The sequence below is a fragment of the Toxorhynchites rutilus genome, chromosome 1, assembly GCF_029784135.1.
Source record: "Toxorhynchites rutilus septentrionalis strain SRP chromosome 1, ASM2978413v1, whole genome shotgun sequence".
NCBI classification, from domain to species: domain Eukaryota; kingdom Metazoa; phylum Arthropoda; class Insecta; order Diptera; family Culicidae; genus Toxorhynchites; species Toxorhynchites rutilus.
In genome coordinates, this window is record NC_073744.1 from 121,177,315 (window position 1) to 121,193,212 (window position 15,898).

The 15,898-nt window shown below is 36.5% G+C and overlaps 1 protein-coding gene across 1 annotated transcript in view; it reads right to left on the reverse strand.

Moving 5' to 3' along the window:
- Positions 1 to 900: 900 nt before the first annotated feature.
- LOC129763050 (serine/threonine-protein kinase S6KL) overlaps positions 901 to 15,898 on the reverse strand; it is a 75,367-nt gene continuing 60,369 nt past the window's right edge. The window contains exons 8-10 of the mRNA XM_055761796.1: positions 1,598 to 1,855; positions 1,267 to 1,504; positions 901 to 1,195 (exon numbers count right to left, since the gene is read on the reverse strand). Of these exons, the coding sequence (XP_055617771.1) occupies positions 1,400 to 1,504; positions 1,598 to 1,855 (363 nt within the window). The 3' untranslated portion in view covers positions 901 to 1,195; positions 1,267 to 1,399. The remainder of the gene's footprint in view (positions 1,196 to 1,266; positions 1,505 to 1,597; positions 1,856 to 15,898) is intronic.

A 15,898-nucleotide genomic window follows, 5' to 3' on the forward strand; every position in this document is an offset into this window, starting at 1 on the left:
GGGGCTGTTATTCGCAGTGGTCGATCTGCTGTCACCCATTCAGCCTAACTCTTCTTACCGACATAATTTCTCCGCTTTGACGCATTTGGCATAACACTTCCTCTTAATAACCACCGATGCATGCTTCTATGCATAGGAATAATTAAATCTTGGTTGTCTATTCAAAGTGTCCGTACGCTAAACGTAACGAGGTGAATCTTGAATTCTAACATCTGATGGAGCTGCGTTCTAATATTAAAAATCTACTGTATCACGCCAGAAGCGTGTATTGCAAAGATAGAACCGCTCTTTCATTGCACGAACATTGGCTCTGACCTGCCTCCATTGAATTATATAACATAACTCTAATCTACGAGGGCTCGTAAAAATTACCATTCTAATTCAGAGCTGAATAAGCAGCACATGATGCGTAGCAAGTCAACCATATAGATTTCGTCTCGTTGAGAGTAAGTGGCGATAATGTCCCACACGAGAAGTCAGCATTTTGGCGAAATAAGAAGAACGATGCACATTTGCTAATAACATACAATATGTTGGTTATGCCAATTTTGATTCAAGCGATAATTCAAAACATGTTTGATGTGAATAGTAAGCGCGAATTGCAAAATTAACGAAAATCGAAGGAAAAAATACAGCCTAAACTGTATACACAGTCTGTGTTAGATCTTTGCATATACTCACAATATGAATAGATGATATCCTCTCATAGAACGAGCCCCCGTTCATAACCCCATTTGATTTTAAATCCCCAGAATGAACGTTCATAAACGCAAATTCAATCTCAATCGCTCGACGCTAGCATGTGCGAACAATACCTTTAGTGTAAATTGGGCGGTGACTTCACACTCGTAAGAAACATGATTTCAAAGTTCAAGAGTATAGCTTATCGCTAAAATCTAATTCAATGGTAATGGTTTATTATTGAACTAAGTTATTCTTACGATATTACACGTTAAACGGACGGAAGGCGAAACATCATCATCATCGTCATCATCATCATCATCATTATTATCGACGTCGGCACCCTCATCCTCATCGTTTCTACATCTGTCTTCAATTGATCGGAGCTCTTTTTAGCTTCTTTTCAATTGCGCACTCGAGAAGCTGCTGAAGATTGATCGAAGCCATTTCTACAATACCTAGTATAGCGCTTCGAAGGTTACAGTTTAATACTGAAATGGTACTTATATTTCGTCTGTAAAAGAAACAAAAAAACTCGTTGAACTCGTCGATTTGTACCGCCCTTTTATCGTCTTTTGAACTCACATACTGTGAACCGGCTCAGGCTGAAATGAAACGTCTTCAAATTGCTGCAATTATTATTCTCCCGTATTGAATCGTGTGATCGCAAGATTTTTGCTGACATGATTCTCATTTCGTCAAAATACGGCTCCCAAAATTACCAATCAAAATCAAGGAATTCGTCCGAACGCATCACTGACGAATGACCATCGCTAGGTTTTTCCATGTCAATCTCTGCTTCAATTATTTTCTTTGGACAAACCTGTCATAGAGGAGGAAGTAGAAGAAATGATTATTTTTGATCGAACAAGGCTGAGTCAAACTACAATGGTTGTGGCTCTCTAGTTTGTATCACCTGTTTGTTCCGGACGGCATCCCAGTTGTAGTTTTTGTACAGAGCAATCCGCTGAAGTTGAAGGACGGAACGAAGGCGATACTGTGGCTTGGTTTCCAATAGACGCTTCAACAGATCTTGAATTTCCACCGGAAGACGAGCAGTTGAATCTGGAAGTAATTTCGCCGAGGCAAACTTTCTCCCATTTGAAATGTTTTTGATCAGTGTATCAATTTCTTCAGATTTGTTCAAGTATGCGGATATGTCCAACTGGGGGTACTGGAAATATAAGTTAAGGAATTTTAATTGATATTTAATAATTATTTATGTATTACATAATTTAGGAGTAAAAAATGGAAAAAAAATCAAAATATCATTTTATTGGTAGACATACATTTATTGAATCACTAACCCGGCAAACTTCGTCCCGCTCAAAAATTATTTTTCGTTAACACATTCACGTTTTCCTACTAAGCGCACGTTCATAGGCCCAATCGCAGAACTGTTCATTGATTGATCTTATCTTCTACTATAACTATAAAATTCCTAGTACTTCTACCAAAACTCGACGGGCCTGATTTTCGAATACACTTCACGGTGGAAACGAAATGAAATGTATCCGCGTTGACTACGGTACGGTGTCGACATCTGGATACGAAATTTATTTCCCACTGAAACTCGGCATTATAATATCAAATTATCTTCAGATTGTTATACCACATGAAGAAAAGAAAACTTTCCATTCACATTGAACACCAGTTTGATATGAAGAAGTTAATTTTCATTAATGATTTTTATTTAAAAAGTATTCATTCTGCCTGAAAACTCATTATTATCTTCGACACTTCACTAACTCGTAAAACGTAGTTCAATGGCGTGCCGTTTATTTCGTTTCCACCGTGAAGTGTATTCAAGAATCAGGCCCGTCATTCAAATATCAAATTATTTTCAGACACAATTCTCGTTCAAGATTTTTCAACCACTTGCAAATAACATGTTTCTCCGTTACATGGAATAAATGTTCGATACAGAAAATACAGAGAATGTACGATACAGAGAATAAAGACAGCCCTAAATCGGACAATTCCTTTTTCGAGTTTTACTCTTATCAACATATTCGACGATCCTTTTTTATTTATATAGATAGAAGAAGCTATAGGAGTGAGTTTTGTCACATTAAAACCCATTTCCACTTTTGAACAATGATCAATTTCGTTAGCTCAAACATCAAATGGACTAACAACGCTTGTCACTATAAAATTGTAGAACATATGGGAATTGTTTCATTTTCTTCAGAGTTTTCCGAAAATTTTCAATTGTCATGTTTGGTTGGAATATTTTTGATTGAAATATGTGTATTATTTTAATGAGTTCCCCCCTGCATTCCAGAGGAAGGAGGGATGTCATACCATCATAGAAACATTTCTCGTACCGAAAAACCCTCACATCCCAAATTTGGTTCCATTTGCTTGATTAATTCTCGAGTTATGCAGAAGTTCGTGTTTCATTTGTGTGGCAGTAGAGAGGGGATAGGTGTGTCGAACCACCATAGAAACATTTATTGTCTCCTAAAACCTCACATGCGAAATTTGATTCCGTTTGCGTGATTCATTCTCGAGTAATGCAGCCCCCCTTAGGGAGGGGGAGGAGTGTCAAACCACCATGGTGTTTTATTTGTTTGTTTGTGCTTTATTTGTATGGCCCCCTTAGAGAGGGGGAAGAGTGTCTACTCACCATAGAAACGTTTATCGCCCCCTAAAATCTCTATATGTCAAGTTTGGTTTCGATATCTTGATTAGTTCTCGAGTAATATATGGTGAGTGTCTACTCACCATAGAAACATTTCTCGTACCCAAAAACCTTCACATCCCAAAGGACCTGGCCGGGTAAGGGAGTAAAAAGTGCCCTAAACCAAATCACCAGCTGTATGGAAATTATTGTATAGGGTACTAAATATGAAATTTTGATAGTAGTACCATATATTTGAGTTCTTATATGGTACAACATAAGGTCTATGGTGAAAAACGTACTTTTTCGTTTATTTTACGCAATCCTCAAAAGCTTCGTGATACAAATTTGAAAAAAAAACTAAATGTGCATCTTACTACGGTGTATCAAGAAAAATTACCAAAAAAAAATTTATCCAAAATTGAAGTACTAAAAATATTGAAATTTTGAAAGAAAAAAGTTTTGGATTTAGAGATTCGGTACTACTCTAATTCATATTTAAATGTGTTCCTACGGCTTTTCTAGATATGTGTGATTTTTTTCAGAGTTTTTTCAGTGTTGCGCGGTACAAAAATAAATTTTTGTTATAATTTTGAAGGGTCTGGCAGGGTAAGGGAGGAAAAAGTGTCTCCAAACCAAATCACCAGCTGTATGGAAAATATTGTATAGTGTACTACAGGTCGGACCGGATTATATATAGTCGACCATTTTTTTTCAACAATTATTTTCAAAACCTATACATAATCGAATCTCAAGAAAACAATTTTTTCATTAGTGTATGAATGTCAAACATTAATAGAAAAATAGCTTTTTGTGATTCGATTATGTATTGGATTCGAAAATTAACGTAGAAAGTGAAATTACGATTATATATAATCGAGTCCAACCTGTATATAAAACATTTTGACAGTAGTACCATATATTTGAGTTCTTATATGGTACAACATAGGATCTATGGTGACCTTTTCGTTGTTTTTGTTTACATGTGGCGTAATTTTTCCCTGAATTTTTAATATTTCATTTTCTGCATAATTATTTTTATTTTCTTGAAATCGATTATTTTATTGTATTCGTGGTTTTCAATTGTAAGATTAAAATTTTAAAAAATAATAATAATTTGGATTTTTCTAAGTGTTCTTCTCATTAATCCGATCTGTACAAAACAGGTCGGACTAATGAGTCGGAATAATGAGAAGAACACTTAAAAAAATCCAAATTATTATTTTTTTTTAAATTTTAATCATTGATTGTAATCGTTTTTCATAGTTTTCAGGGCTTTGGACTAGAGGGCGCTATATTTTGTCATATTTTTTCTTGAAGGCTGAGGATTTTCTACATAATATACCTCGATATCAGAGATGCTATTTTTTTCGTTTTTGAGATATGATTTTTTGAAGATAACCGACGGTTAACTTCGAAACTTTTTTAACTTTTTTCCACTACAAAAATTCATAACTTTTGAACCACTGTACCGATTCAGATGAGCTGGTTCTATAGTTATGAAACACTGAAATTTTAGTTTTTTTCAATACTTCGCGTCTGAACACAACAATAGAGTTGAAATGGTCAGTCTTATAAATAAAGATAGTTATTGTATTCAACACTATATACTTCAATTCAACCGACTTCTTCCATATCTCTGGAAACACTAAGAAAATGAGTCGTCCTATAGTTGTGAAACGCAGTGTATAAATAAAAATGGATTGGTAGAAGTACTGAAATTTTATAGTAAAAAATAATTTCAAAGGGTAGATGAGGAGATCAATCAATGAACAGTTCTACGATTTGACCCATGAACGTGCGCTTAGTAAGAAAAAGGTGGATGTGATAACGAAAAATAAATTTTGAGCGGGACGAAGTTTGCCGGTCAGCTAGTATTTTAATAATTTTTTGCTCTGCTTCTACGCGTCAGTGCATGCTCTGCACTATTTTTGCTTTGTGCATGTTCCAATAATGCGTTCTTAAACCATCACATTCGCACATCATCACATCAACACGGTAGCAAAATAGAAACTGGCGGTTGAACGAAGCAAACGCAATGCGATGTCAAATGTAGAGTGTCGACATCTGGTGGCAATATTCGTGCTTGTGAAACAAATTACTCTATCAGATCGCATGACCGAAGGCAGTTTAAAATTGTTTTTTTATTGACTAAATGTTATTTTAATACTTCAAACACATAATTCTGACCCTTACTCAACCATTTGTCTACATTTGTTCTCCTGTTTCGAATAAAACTAATAATCATCATTATAAAAAAGTCAGACACAATTTTTAATTTAATTTTTTTTCCACAAATTTCGAAAAAAAATGTTGCTCTTTTACATAAAATACATATTTGATTCTTTGAGAGCGTCTTTATCTCACCTGAAAATCCATTATCATTTTCGCTTCACAGCATACGAAGCTCAACGTGAATCAATATATTCAAATTGTATTCCGCTGCTACATTAGTTACTCGTAAACTTTTCATTTCATACCATCTTAGATGACATTCTTCAGTACGTAAAATGAGAAAAAATAGCACAGCGTATATGCGGTAGAAATATATTCACAATTTATAATTCATTCATCGACCAAACAGTACTAATTTTACAGACATCCCAAAACTGCGATCAACTCCAGCGCTCGAGCGAAACGAAATTCTCCTCTAAATCGTGTATTCTCTCCAAGCCTCCCGTGTCAATGAGACGGCTATGCGACGGTAGCCAAACGATCTAAACAACCGGAAATTTTAAATTATTAAATTTAATTCTGTCCAGAAATGTTTTTTTTTTCTCAGAGTTGCACGTCCCGACTCGTATCAAAAGATAGGTCGGAGGAACACTTAGTGGTGTGATAATCGTCGTTTCATTTGATTTACTGCCTTGATTTGCTCGTTCGCCGTTGGCCAGCATGCACATGAGAGTGGTAACATCTTGTTGCACCCAGGGCCGAAAGGAACAAGATTAAATTAACGTATTGCATAAATCAGATCGGTGAGCGCCTCTGCTGTTGAGGGAGAGTTGATCGAGTTATGTACACAGACTGTACCAGAGCAGCCAGCAGGAGGTGAAAACGTTGAATGCTATCAGCAAAATGCAGAATATTACTTGGAGATAAACATTATGGATCCCATTAGTCAAATAAATTTTTCTAATGTGAAACAAACTGTAAAATTAAAGTATTGGAATGCTTATTCTTCGCAAATTATAAGCTGTTTGTACATACAGGGTGGCCACTCGATTTCAGTTTGAGAATTCCCGTATTTTTCCCGCATGATTTCACGAAATTCCCAACTCTCAAAAATGAAAATTTAATAATATTGTGATGTTAGTTAAAAAATAATTCTTGAAACCCGAATTGCAAAAAGATTTTTACTTTATTGTACGTGATAAAAAATGGACGAAGAGTATCTCAGCAACAAATTTTGGGTTGGATGTAGGGTTCAGTAAATACGGACCCCACCTTTACTTACTCATAATTCAAAAAGTTTCATTTATTAGAATAACTGATCAGAACCTCATTGATCACATCCAAACATATTTCGAGCATGTCCCGGATACCCTTTATGATCAGTTCCTTAGTTGAACCAAAAATCCATAATGCGACTCTTCTATGCAATCGAATTCTACAATTAATTCAATGCAAGTCAAATTAAGTAATTAAGTTACTTGAATCAAATCTCATCCACATGCCTGAACAATAAATAAAATATAACAAAAATTAAGCGATCATGTGATTCAGTAAGATATGTGGATTTAATTAAAAATCGCAAATAAAACTACAAAGAAAACCTGTCTTGTTAAAATAACATTGGACAAAAATGCTTAGCAGGAATAGGAGCATATGAGAGATGAAGATGAAGTAAATAACACGAAGTGGCACTTTTTAATGACTCTGAGTCTTTTTTTCTATAAAAAAGATTTTCTCAGTGATTTTTAGGACTTTTCTGTATCAGGGGACTCTTTGTTCTACCCATCATCGGATTCTAGAAAGTTTTATGCACTGCAGTGCATTCCGAATGTATTTACGGTTATTCATTGCTGTCAGTAATAGAGTTCTATAGAGTTTCAGATTTGACGACCTTACAGATTTGATGTTTTTGCAATTAGCATACATCACAGTATTGTCAGAGAGTAGCTAACATTTCTAGGAACAATACTGCCATTCTACACATGGTTGTCTCATGTCACTTTTTGTTTGATAATTTTCAGTTTTCTTCATAAAACGATGTTTTTATGCCTAATCTTCCAGAAAACATATTGTTTGTACCCCGCTTTTCAAAAAACAACATCAACCTCAATTATCCAACATGATATTCTATGATTCATTATAAATGTATCGGTTCAAGTACAAGAATTTTATGTCACACTATCAGCAGGGCTAAGCCGAACTAATTCTCAAACAAATAAGAATAAGTTTAACAGAATACGTGTACACCTTGCTTGCGAATGCCTAATAACGATGTGATTTTTGTTCTGCAAAGGTGTTGCAGATCACTCCCTTCTTCATAAAATGATAATTATATGCATAATCTTTCGGAAAACACAAAAAAACTTATTGCTAGTTCCCAGTATTTCAGAAAAAAGCATCAAGCTCAATTGTCCCATGTTGTCTAGGCATAATTGTCCCACCACTCATTTCAAGTGAGGGGAACTCTTCACATTTCATCAAACAATAGTTTACTGCTTATAAAAAATCCGGTGTATTGCTAAAGTTCTAAGGTAAGGTAAGGTAAGGTAAGGTAAGGTAAAGTAAGCTGTATTGTAAGGTTCGATAGTTGCAGAACGCTGAACTTTAAGTTCGTTCTTCTCGAAATCATAAAAATGTCACATGGTCCGGTCTGACTGAACACCGACCAATTTCGAAACAAATTTCAATTAAAACAAGACGTTCTTCATCTTGGTATACCAAAAAAAGAAATTTTTTGCATCACGTGCGACGTTTTGACGCGCTTAAATACATCAGTAACATTTTAAAGCGCTGAGAAAAAACATTGAGCGAAAAAATCCCGACTTCATGAAGCAATTCCCGACTTTTTCCCGCATTTTTCCCGATGGATTTTGATTCCCGACTTTTTCCCGCATTTCCCGCTTTTCCCGAATGGGTGGCCACCCTGTACATAGCTTCGAATGTTTTTCCAACAGTTCTGTACAACATTAACGATAAAATACAAGGAATAAACACATACTATAATGTTTTTTTGCAATGCAATCGATAATGTGTGCAACACGTTGCAACATTACTAATCAGCAAACATTCAACAACAATGATGTAATCTGCGCTTACATTTCCGCTTCAATTAGCCCTGTCTCTTCCGTTTCATGACTTGATATTATCAGTTGAACTATACTGCCGCAAACAAACAAAAAAAAGATCCATCAGGCGCTACGGGAATTATCTTTTTCGAGTATACCAAGTCACTCAGAAGAATATACTTCCTGGAAGCAACAGATAATGGAATCTACGATCTGGAATGTCAATCGCATATATTAGCTGGAACCGTAGATCTTCAAGTGCATATATGAAGGCATTTACCTCCCGAACGCGTCGCTCCCAACTTTGCACGCTGCGCTTGACACGACGACCCGGAGCAATGATTTGTTCAATCTGAGTTAGAACTTGAAAAGTATCAAGTTCTCGGCTGTGGAGACAGAAACGAAGACTGGACATACCCACGAAGAGGCTGCTTAAATTATCCAATTTATCGCCGCCGTTTTAAGAATCAAATCGTACACATGAATGTGAAGCGATGTCGTTAGGAGTAAATAATAATGTATAGGAAGGGGTTTTCTGGAATGCTCTTTTAATTTGATCAAAAGTGTAATGTCGTACGATGTTGCTATAGCATATTCACTCATTTGGTTAATAACGGTATATCATTCCAGCACCTTTCCAGCTACAGACCCTTATTGGTTCAGCCATTCCAGTCATTATTATTTTAAAAGATTGAAAAAAAATGCAATTGATCGCCAACGAATAGAATTTACAATTGTTCTCATGTTCCAAAACACTTATTAACACATAATGATGCACCCTCCGGCAGAATTACACATGATCAAGGGTTTGATTTTTATTTTCATATTGTTTTATGAATAAAAAGAACTTGTAGATTTTTGCGTTCGAGTTTGATGTAAATAACTTTAGTTATTGCGTCATCTTCGTTTGTATGCTTCAAAGCACTGCCGGAAAACAAGTTTCAATAAAAATTGGCATTTTGATACTGAATTTCAAACTCATATTCATAATGTCATATTTCATTATTTCCTTATGGAAACTGTGGGACCTCTGGTACTTTTTCTATATTATTAGGAAATAATTCACCCATTGTACAAGCCTGTCTATCTTGGACCAATCTGTGCGCTTTTAATGTTTCTAATAGATTTGTAAAAGTTTTCACTTTAATTAAGCGAGAATTTTGGCAATGGGGCGAACATAGTTTAACAGTAACAATCCCAGGAGAATTATTAGTGTTTGTGAGTACCTCGCGAAAAAAAACCCAGAAGGCATATCGCTGCGGCCGGTAAATCGACGAAAACATCTACAAAATAAGAACTATGCTGATCAAAACGACAAATGAAATACCAGAGATGATAGAGAATTTCTTATGAATTAATTTTGAAAGGTATAAAAAGATAGATAGTTAAAAAACCAGGAAGTTGGTTATATATGTGGTATAACCGCAAGGGTGAAGTAAGACTATCTCAATTCTGAATGAATGAATAAATGAATATTTGGGGGACTTCGAAAACTAGAGCGTTACGTTGGAGGCACAATATTTAGCAGAAGAAGCGATCACACAAAAGTTGTGTAATACATAATACATTGCTTTTATTGTGATACGATTTGTATTCCATTTCCAATAGACAAAATATCTGTTGCATCAAATCAGTCTACATAATTTTTGCGTTCACTCATCCTTTCTCACAACACTCATTTCTCGTTTGAGAAACTGTTGAGTAAACATCGTTTGCCAGTGCGCGTAGAGCGGGAATTCCTTCTTAATATTCATTGCACCTCAAATAATTTGCCGAAAGACGTGGTCTTACGTTGATAGCACTTGGGCACATTTGTTTTATCTATAACACAGAAGCCGTTTAGGCGCAAGAGAATTCCTATGCTATCGATGCACAACACATGTCACCTTTTTTCGGCGTAAGAATATTGCCATTGTTCGAATGTTCACAGTTGGGCTGTTCACAGCGGGACTGTGGTGGTGGTGGTAATGAATTAGAGAGACTTTAAACTCTGAGAGTTCATTCGTCTCTAGTGGGACTGTTGTTTGTTTCTTTGTTTTTAAGAGGCTTTAAACTTTGCAGTTCATTCGCCTCTATAGTGGGACTGTTGATATGAGGCTTCCTTTGTTGCGTTATTAACAGTGCCAATTAGCGATGCAGCAGATCGAAAATGTGAACTGTAAGGGACTGGGATTACCGACACATTATGATTGTTGCGTGGACATAGTAGCTAGAATAACACACTAAGATGGTCAGTTGAGGGGCCCTGAGTTATGAGCTCATGATCGTTCGCTTAGTAGCGGACACGCAACCAATTAGGCTACGAAGACCCCCAAATCGGAAAGATTATTAATTATGTTATTTTTTCCTAGATAAGCAATTAAATAACTGTAAAATGTCAAGCGATATCTAAACGCCCTAACTGCTCCGTTTTGATAGGCCCGATTTACGGGTTCCACAACACAGCTTTAAAACCAAGTTGGGGGAACTTCTGTTCCCACCGACATGTGCTCCCTAACACAGTCATCAAAACCAAAGTACCTGGGGAAATTCGCGATGACAGTGCCGACGTCTGGTGGCGACTTTTAGTTAGGGGCCATAATTTGAGTCCCAAACTCATTAGTGTAATCTCTATCAGATTAGAAAATGTTATTTAATTACTTGAAACACGTATTTCTATCTTTTATTCAATCATTTATCTTTACATTTCTATTTCCTGAATCTTTTCATTATAATATAAAGTTGTCTTCAAAAACAATTTTCGTATAAGATTTTTTCACCACTTGCAAAAAAAGAGTTTTTCATTTAAAAAGCACACTAATTTCATACGGAATAGTTAATTTTCATTCAAAATTTTAATTTTAAAAACAATTTCATTACGCCTGAAAATCAATTATTCTATGACGCTCATCTTAACTAGTAAACGAAGCTCAATGCCGTTAACGCGAATTGGCATTACAAATACATACAAGTTGGAGGAACTTTTGTTCCTACCGACATGTGTTCCCCAACACAGCCATCTAAACCATGGCGCCTTACATTTACATAACGTTTGTTCTTTACTTGCACATCAAATATGTTGAATTCAATTGAATTCGAAAATTGTTTCATTCAATCAATAATTTAATCAATGCTAACAAATGATTACCAAGCCAACGGTAGTCCCACGTCAACCATGCGGTTATATCATAGATACAACCCATCAATTTTTTATATAATATCTATTTCTGTAGTGTTCATTTTGCTTAGGACCAATTATATGTTTACTTGTTTTAAATTTTCTGAATAAAAAGTTTGCTAAATGCCGACGTGAAGTAAGTGTCGGGTGGGATAAATGTAGCGTGGTTGAGGCCTTTAGTGTTTTGCGCTGTTTTAAATGTGGAGAATTTGGGCATAAGAGCACAGATTGCAAGAAAGAACAAACATGGTCAAGGTGTAATGAAAGACATAAAACATCTGAGTAATCATCAACTAAATTGAAATGCATAAATTGTTTCAAGGTTAATAATGAACAAAAGTTGAATTTGGATGAAAATCATCCAACTTATAGCACCCAGTGTCCTGTCTATCGGAGACTGCTGGAGAAGAAAAAAAGTAAGGGGTTGTATCTAATACACGACCACATATTTTCGACGTAGAACTACGCGATTATATTAGGCTGTCAAAAAAGTCCTGCGGTATTTCCGCGAGATGTCGTTGTAAGCTCGTAGTTCTAGTTGTATTCATTGTATCGAGTCATACTATAGCTTTCCAACAAGGTGGAAAGGTATTTTAATATAGTCCTTGACAGTGTTTTGTTTGGTTAAGTCGTTCGTGAGTTATAGTGTCGCAAATATGGAGCAAAATAAAGAGAAAATCCGACATATTTTACAGTACTACTATGACAAAGGCAAAAATGCATCTCAAGCTGGCAATAAAATTTGTGCAGTTTATGGACCCGATACAGTTTCCATTTCCACCGCACAACGATGGTTTCAACGTTTTCGTTCTGGTGGAGAGGTCGTCGAAGATGCGCCACGCTCCGGTAGGCCTGTCGTCGAAAATTGCGACAAAATCGCTGAATTAGCCGAGAAAGACCGGCATAGTAGCAGCCGTAGCATCGGCCAAGAGCTGGGGATAAGTCATCAAACCGTTATTAACCATTTGAAGAAGCTTGGATTCACAAAGAAGCTCGATGTATGGGTGCCACACACGTTGACGCAAAAAAACATTTTTGACCGTATCGACGCATGTGAATCGCTGCTGAATCGCAACAAAATCGACCCGTTTCTGAAGCGGATGGTGACTAGCGATGAAAAGTGGGTCACTTACGACAACGTGAAGCGCAAACGGTCGTGATCGAAGCCCGCTGAAGCGGTTCAGACGGTGGCCAAGCCCTCATTAACGGCCAGGAAGGTTCTGCTGTGTGTTTGGTGGGATTGTCAAGGAATAATCTATTATGAGCTGCTTCCCTATGGCCAAACGCTCAATTCGGACCTGTACTGCCAACAACTGGACCGCTTGAAGGTAGCACTCATGAAGAAGAGGCCATCTTTGATAAACAGAGGCCGCATTGTCTACCATCAGGACAACGCCAGGCCACACACTTCTTTGGTGACGCGCCAGAAGCTCCGGGAGCTCGGATGGGAGGTTCTTTTGCATCCGCCGTATAGTCCGGACCTTGCACCAAGTGACTACCACCTGTTTTTGTCCATGGCGAACGAGCTAGGTAGTCAGAAGTTAGCCACAAAAGAGGCCTGTGAAAATTGGCTATCCGAGTTTTTTGCCAATAAGGAAGCTAGCTTCTATAACAGGGGTATTATGAAGTTGGCATCTCGTTGGGAACAAGTCATCGAACAAAACGGCGCATATTTGACTTAAAACAGATGATTGTAACTAATTTTATGAACAAATGAAAATAAAAAAAATACCGCAGGACTTTTTTGACAGCCTAATATTATGCAATCCACCTGTGTACCACTTCGAATATTATTTTAGAATGCATCGAAATTTTTGTAATAGATTATGTTCTTCTTACAAATAAATTTGATGAACGTCCTTTTACGTTTGATATGATGCCTTGGACTACCAAAATATGTAAACGGAAGAATTGCCAAACGATCATTGTCTTTTACATTTCCCTCTGAAAATATTGCACATCTCATGTTTACGTAGTTCTCGAACCGCAGAAGTTCATTCACCTCTATTATCTGAAATGACGATTTTCCTAGGCTTCTCAGTTTAAAAGTACGTTTTTGGGAAGCATATTCCGGTTTGCACAACGACAAGCGAGTACAAAAGTACTCAACACCAAAAAATACCCCCGCCTTGCATGTATTTGCAAAGCGGATTCCCTCAGGCACATTAGTTTTGAAGTCCGTGTTAGGGAAATACAGCGCAGTGGGGAAAAATACCCGCGACTTGCATGTTTTGACAAAGGGGGCTCCCCCAGGCACATTGATTTTGAAGTCCGTGTTAGTGAAACACAGCCCGGTGGGAACAAAAATACCCCCGACTTGCACGTATATTTGCAAAGCGGATTTCCACAGGTACAACGATTTTGAAGTCTGTGTTGGGGAAATCGTAAATCGGGCCAATCAAAACTTGACAGTTGGGGCGTTTAGATAACGCTTGACATTTTTGACAGTTATTCAATTGTTCATCTCATGAAAAATAATATTTTATTAATTGTGATAGACGCGTAGAAATATATCCTATCAATTGATGCAAACATCTTTCCGATCTGTTAAGAAATGTTCGAGTTATAAGCATTCGAAATACGGGTAGGGTTAGCACACAAATAGGCAGAACAAATGTATGGGAAAAAAGGAAGTTCTTCCAGTTTTCATGAATTTAAACCGGTTAGAGATTGGCGAATTGTAATGTTTAGCATATCAAACAAATCTTAGAGAATTCCCGATTCTATTGGTATGCAAATCATGGAAATTCGTTCACAGTGAAAATAGTTATTAACGTTAACTTTATTTCATAAAAACGTAACCTGTTTTCTGATTTGGCATCCTTCCTGAAAGACGTAGTTCTACGTCAAAAAAGCGTCATTTTTCAAACCAAATAGCAATTCAAAAAAAAAAATATGTGTGAATAAGTTAGCAATAATTTATCTGAATATAGCTGGGCTTTCTACAAATTACGCAGATCAGTACAAAATTCCGGACTATAAAGTTACTTTTTGCTTGTCGCACTCCAAACACACTGGAGGTGTTGCAATTTATGCAAAAGAATCAGTCAAATTCAACATTCTTTTAAACGAAGCTGTTGAAAATACCTGGTTCTTGGCTTGGCTCTGGTTGAAAGAGGCATGCAGATGGGAAATTTTGGAATTATATATCATTCCCCCAGTTCTAGTGACCAGCGTTTTCTAGATATTTTGGAAAACTGGTGGGAAAGCATTGTTGATTGTAGTAAGTTAAATATAATTGCTGGTGATTTTAACATTGACTGGCTTAATGCCCGAAGTTCGAACCAATTGAAACAATTATCACATTACTTTACCTTAAAACAATCTGTTAACGAAGCCACTAGAATATCTAAATATAGTAGAACTCTAATAGATCACGTGTATTCAAATTTTGCTACTGTCCATTCTTTTACAGAAGCCAAATTCAAAATAACTGATCATGAGACAATTTTTGTTCACATTGAGAATGGACAGGATGACCGTGATGGAAATAGAATAAAAATTAAAAACTGGAATAGATATTCCAAAGAAGCCATGTCTCAGCTTGTTTCGACAAGCCTGGATTTTGAAGCAATGACGGGATATCTAAATGATAAAGAAAATGTTCGGAATAGGCACACCTTCGCGCGGAATATATATTCGCAGGTCTTGAAAAGGACTAGAAGTGAATATATACAGAGGAAAATCGATGAACATCAAAATAATAGCAAAGAACTATGGAAATTATTGAAAAAGTTATTAAATTCTAAAAATAGTACACCGCGATCCATAGTTTTCGAAGGGTCAGAAGAACAGTCAGACCAAACTATTGCCGATAAATTCAACAGTTATTTCGTCAATAGTGTTCTGCTGATCAATCAAAGTATTGACTTGGTCAACGAACCTGACGAAATAATACAGCCGATTAATATCAATTGTAGACTAGATTGTTTTTCACATATCACTTTTGATGAGTTAAGAGATATTTGTTTTTCATTGCAAAAATCGGCTGGTATCGATAATGTCAACGCAAAAGTGATACAAGATTGCTTTCATGTCATTGGACACGATCTACTGGACCTAATTAATGAATCTCTACGAACTGGGCACGTGTCAACGGTTTGGAAGGGATCCCTTGTGGTTTCGATCCCCAAAGTTAATGGGACGGATAAAGCCGAAGAGTACCGCCCTATTAACATGTTGCACACATTAGAAAAA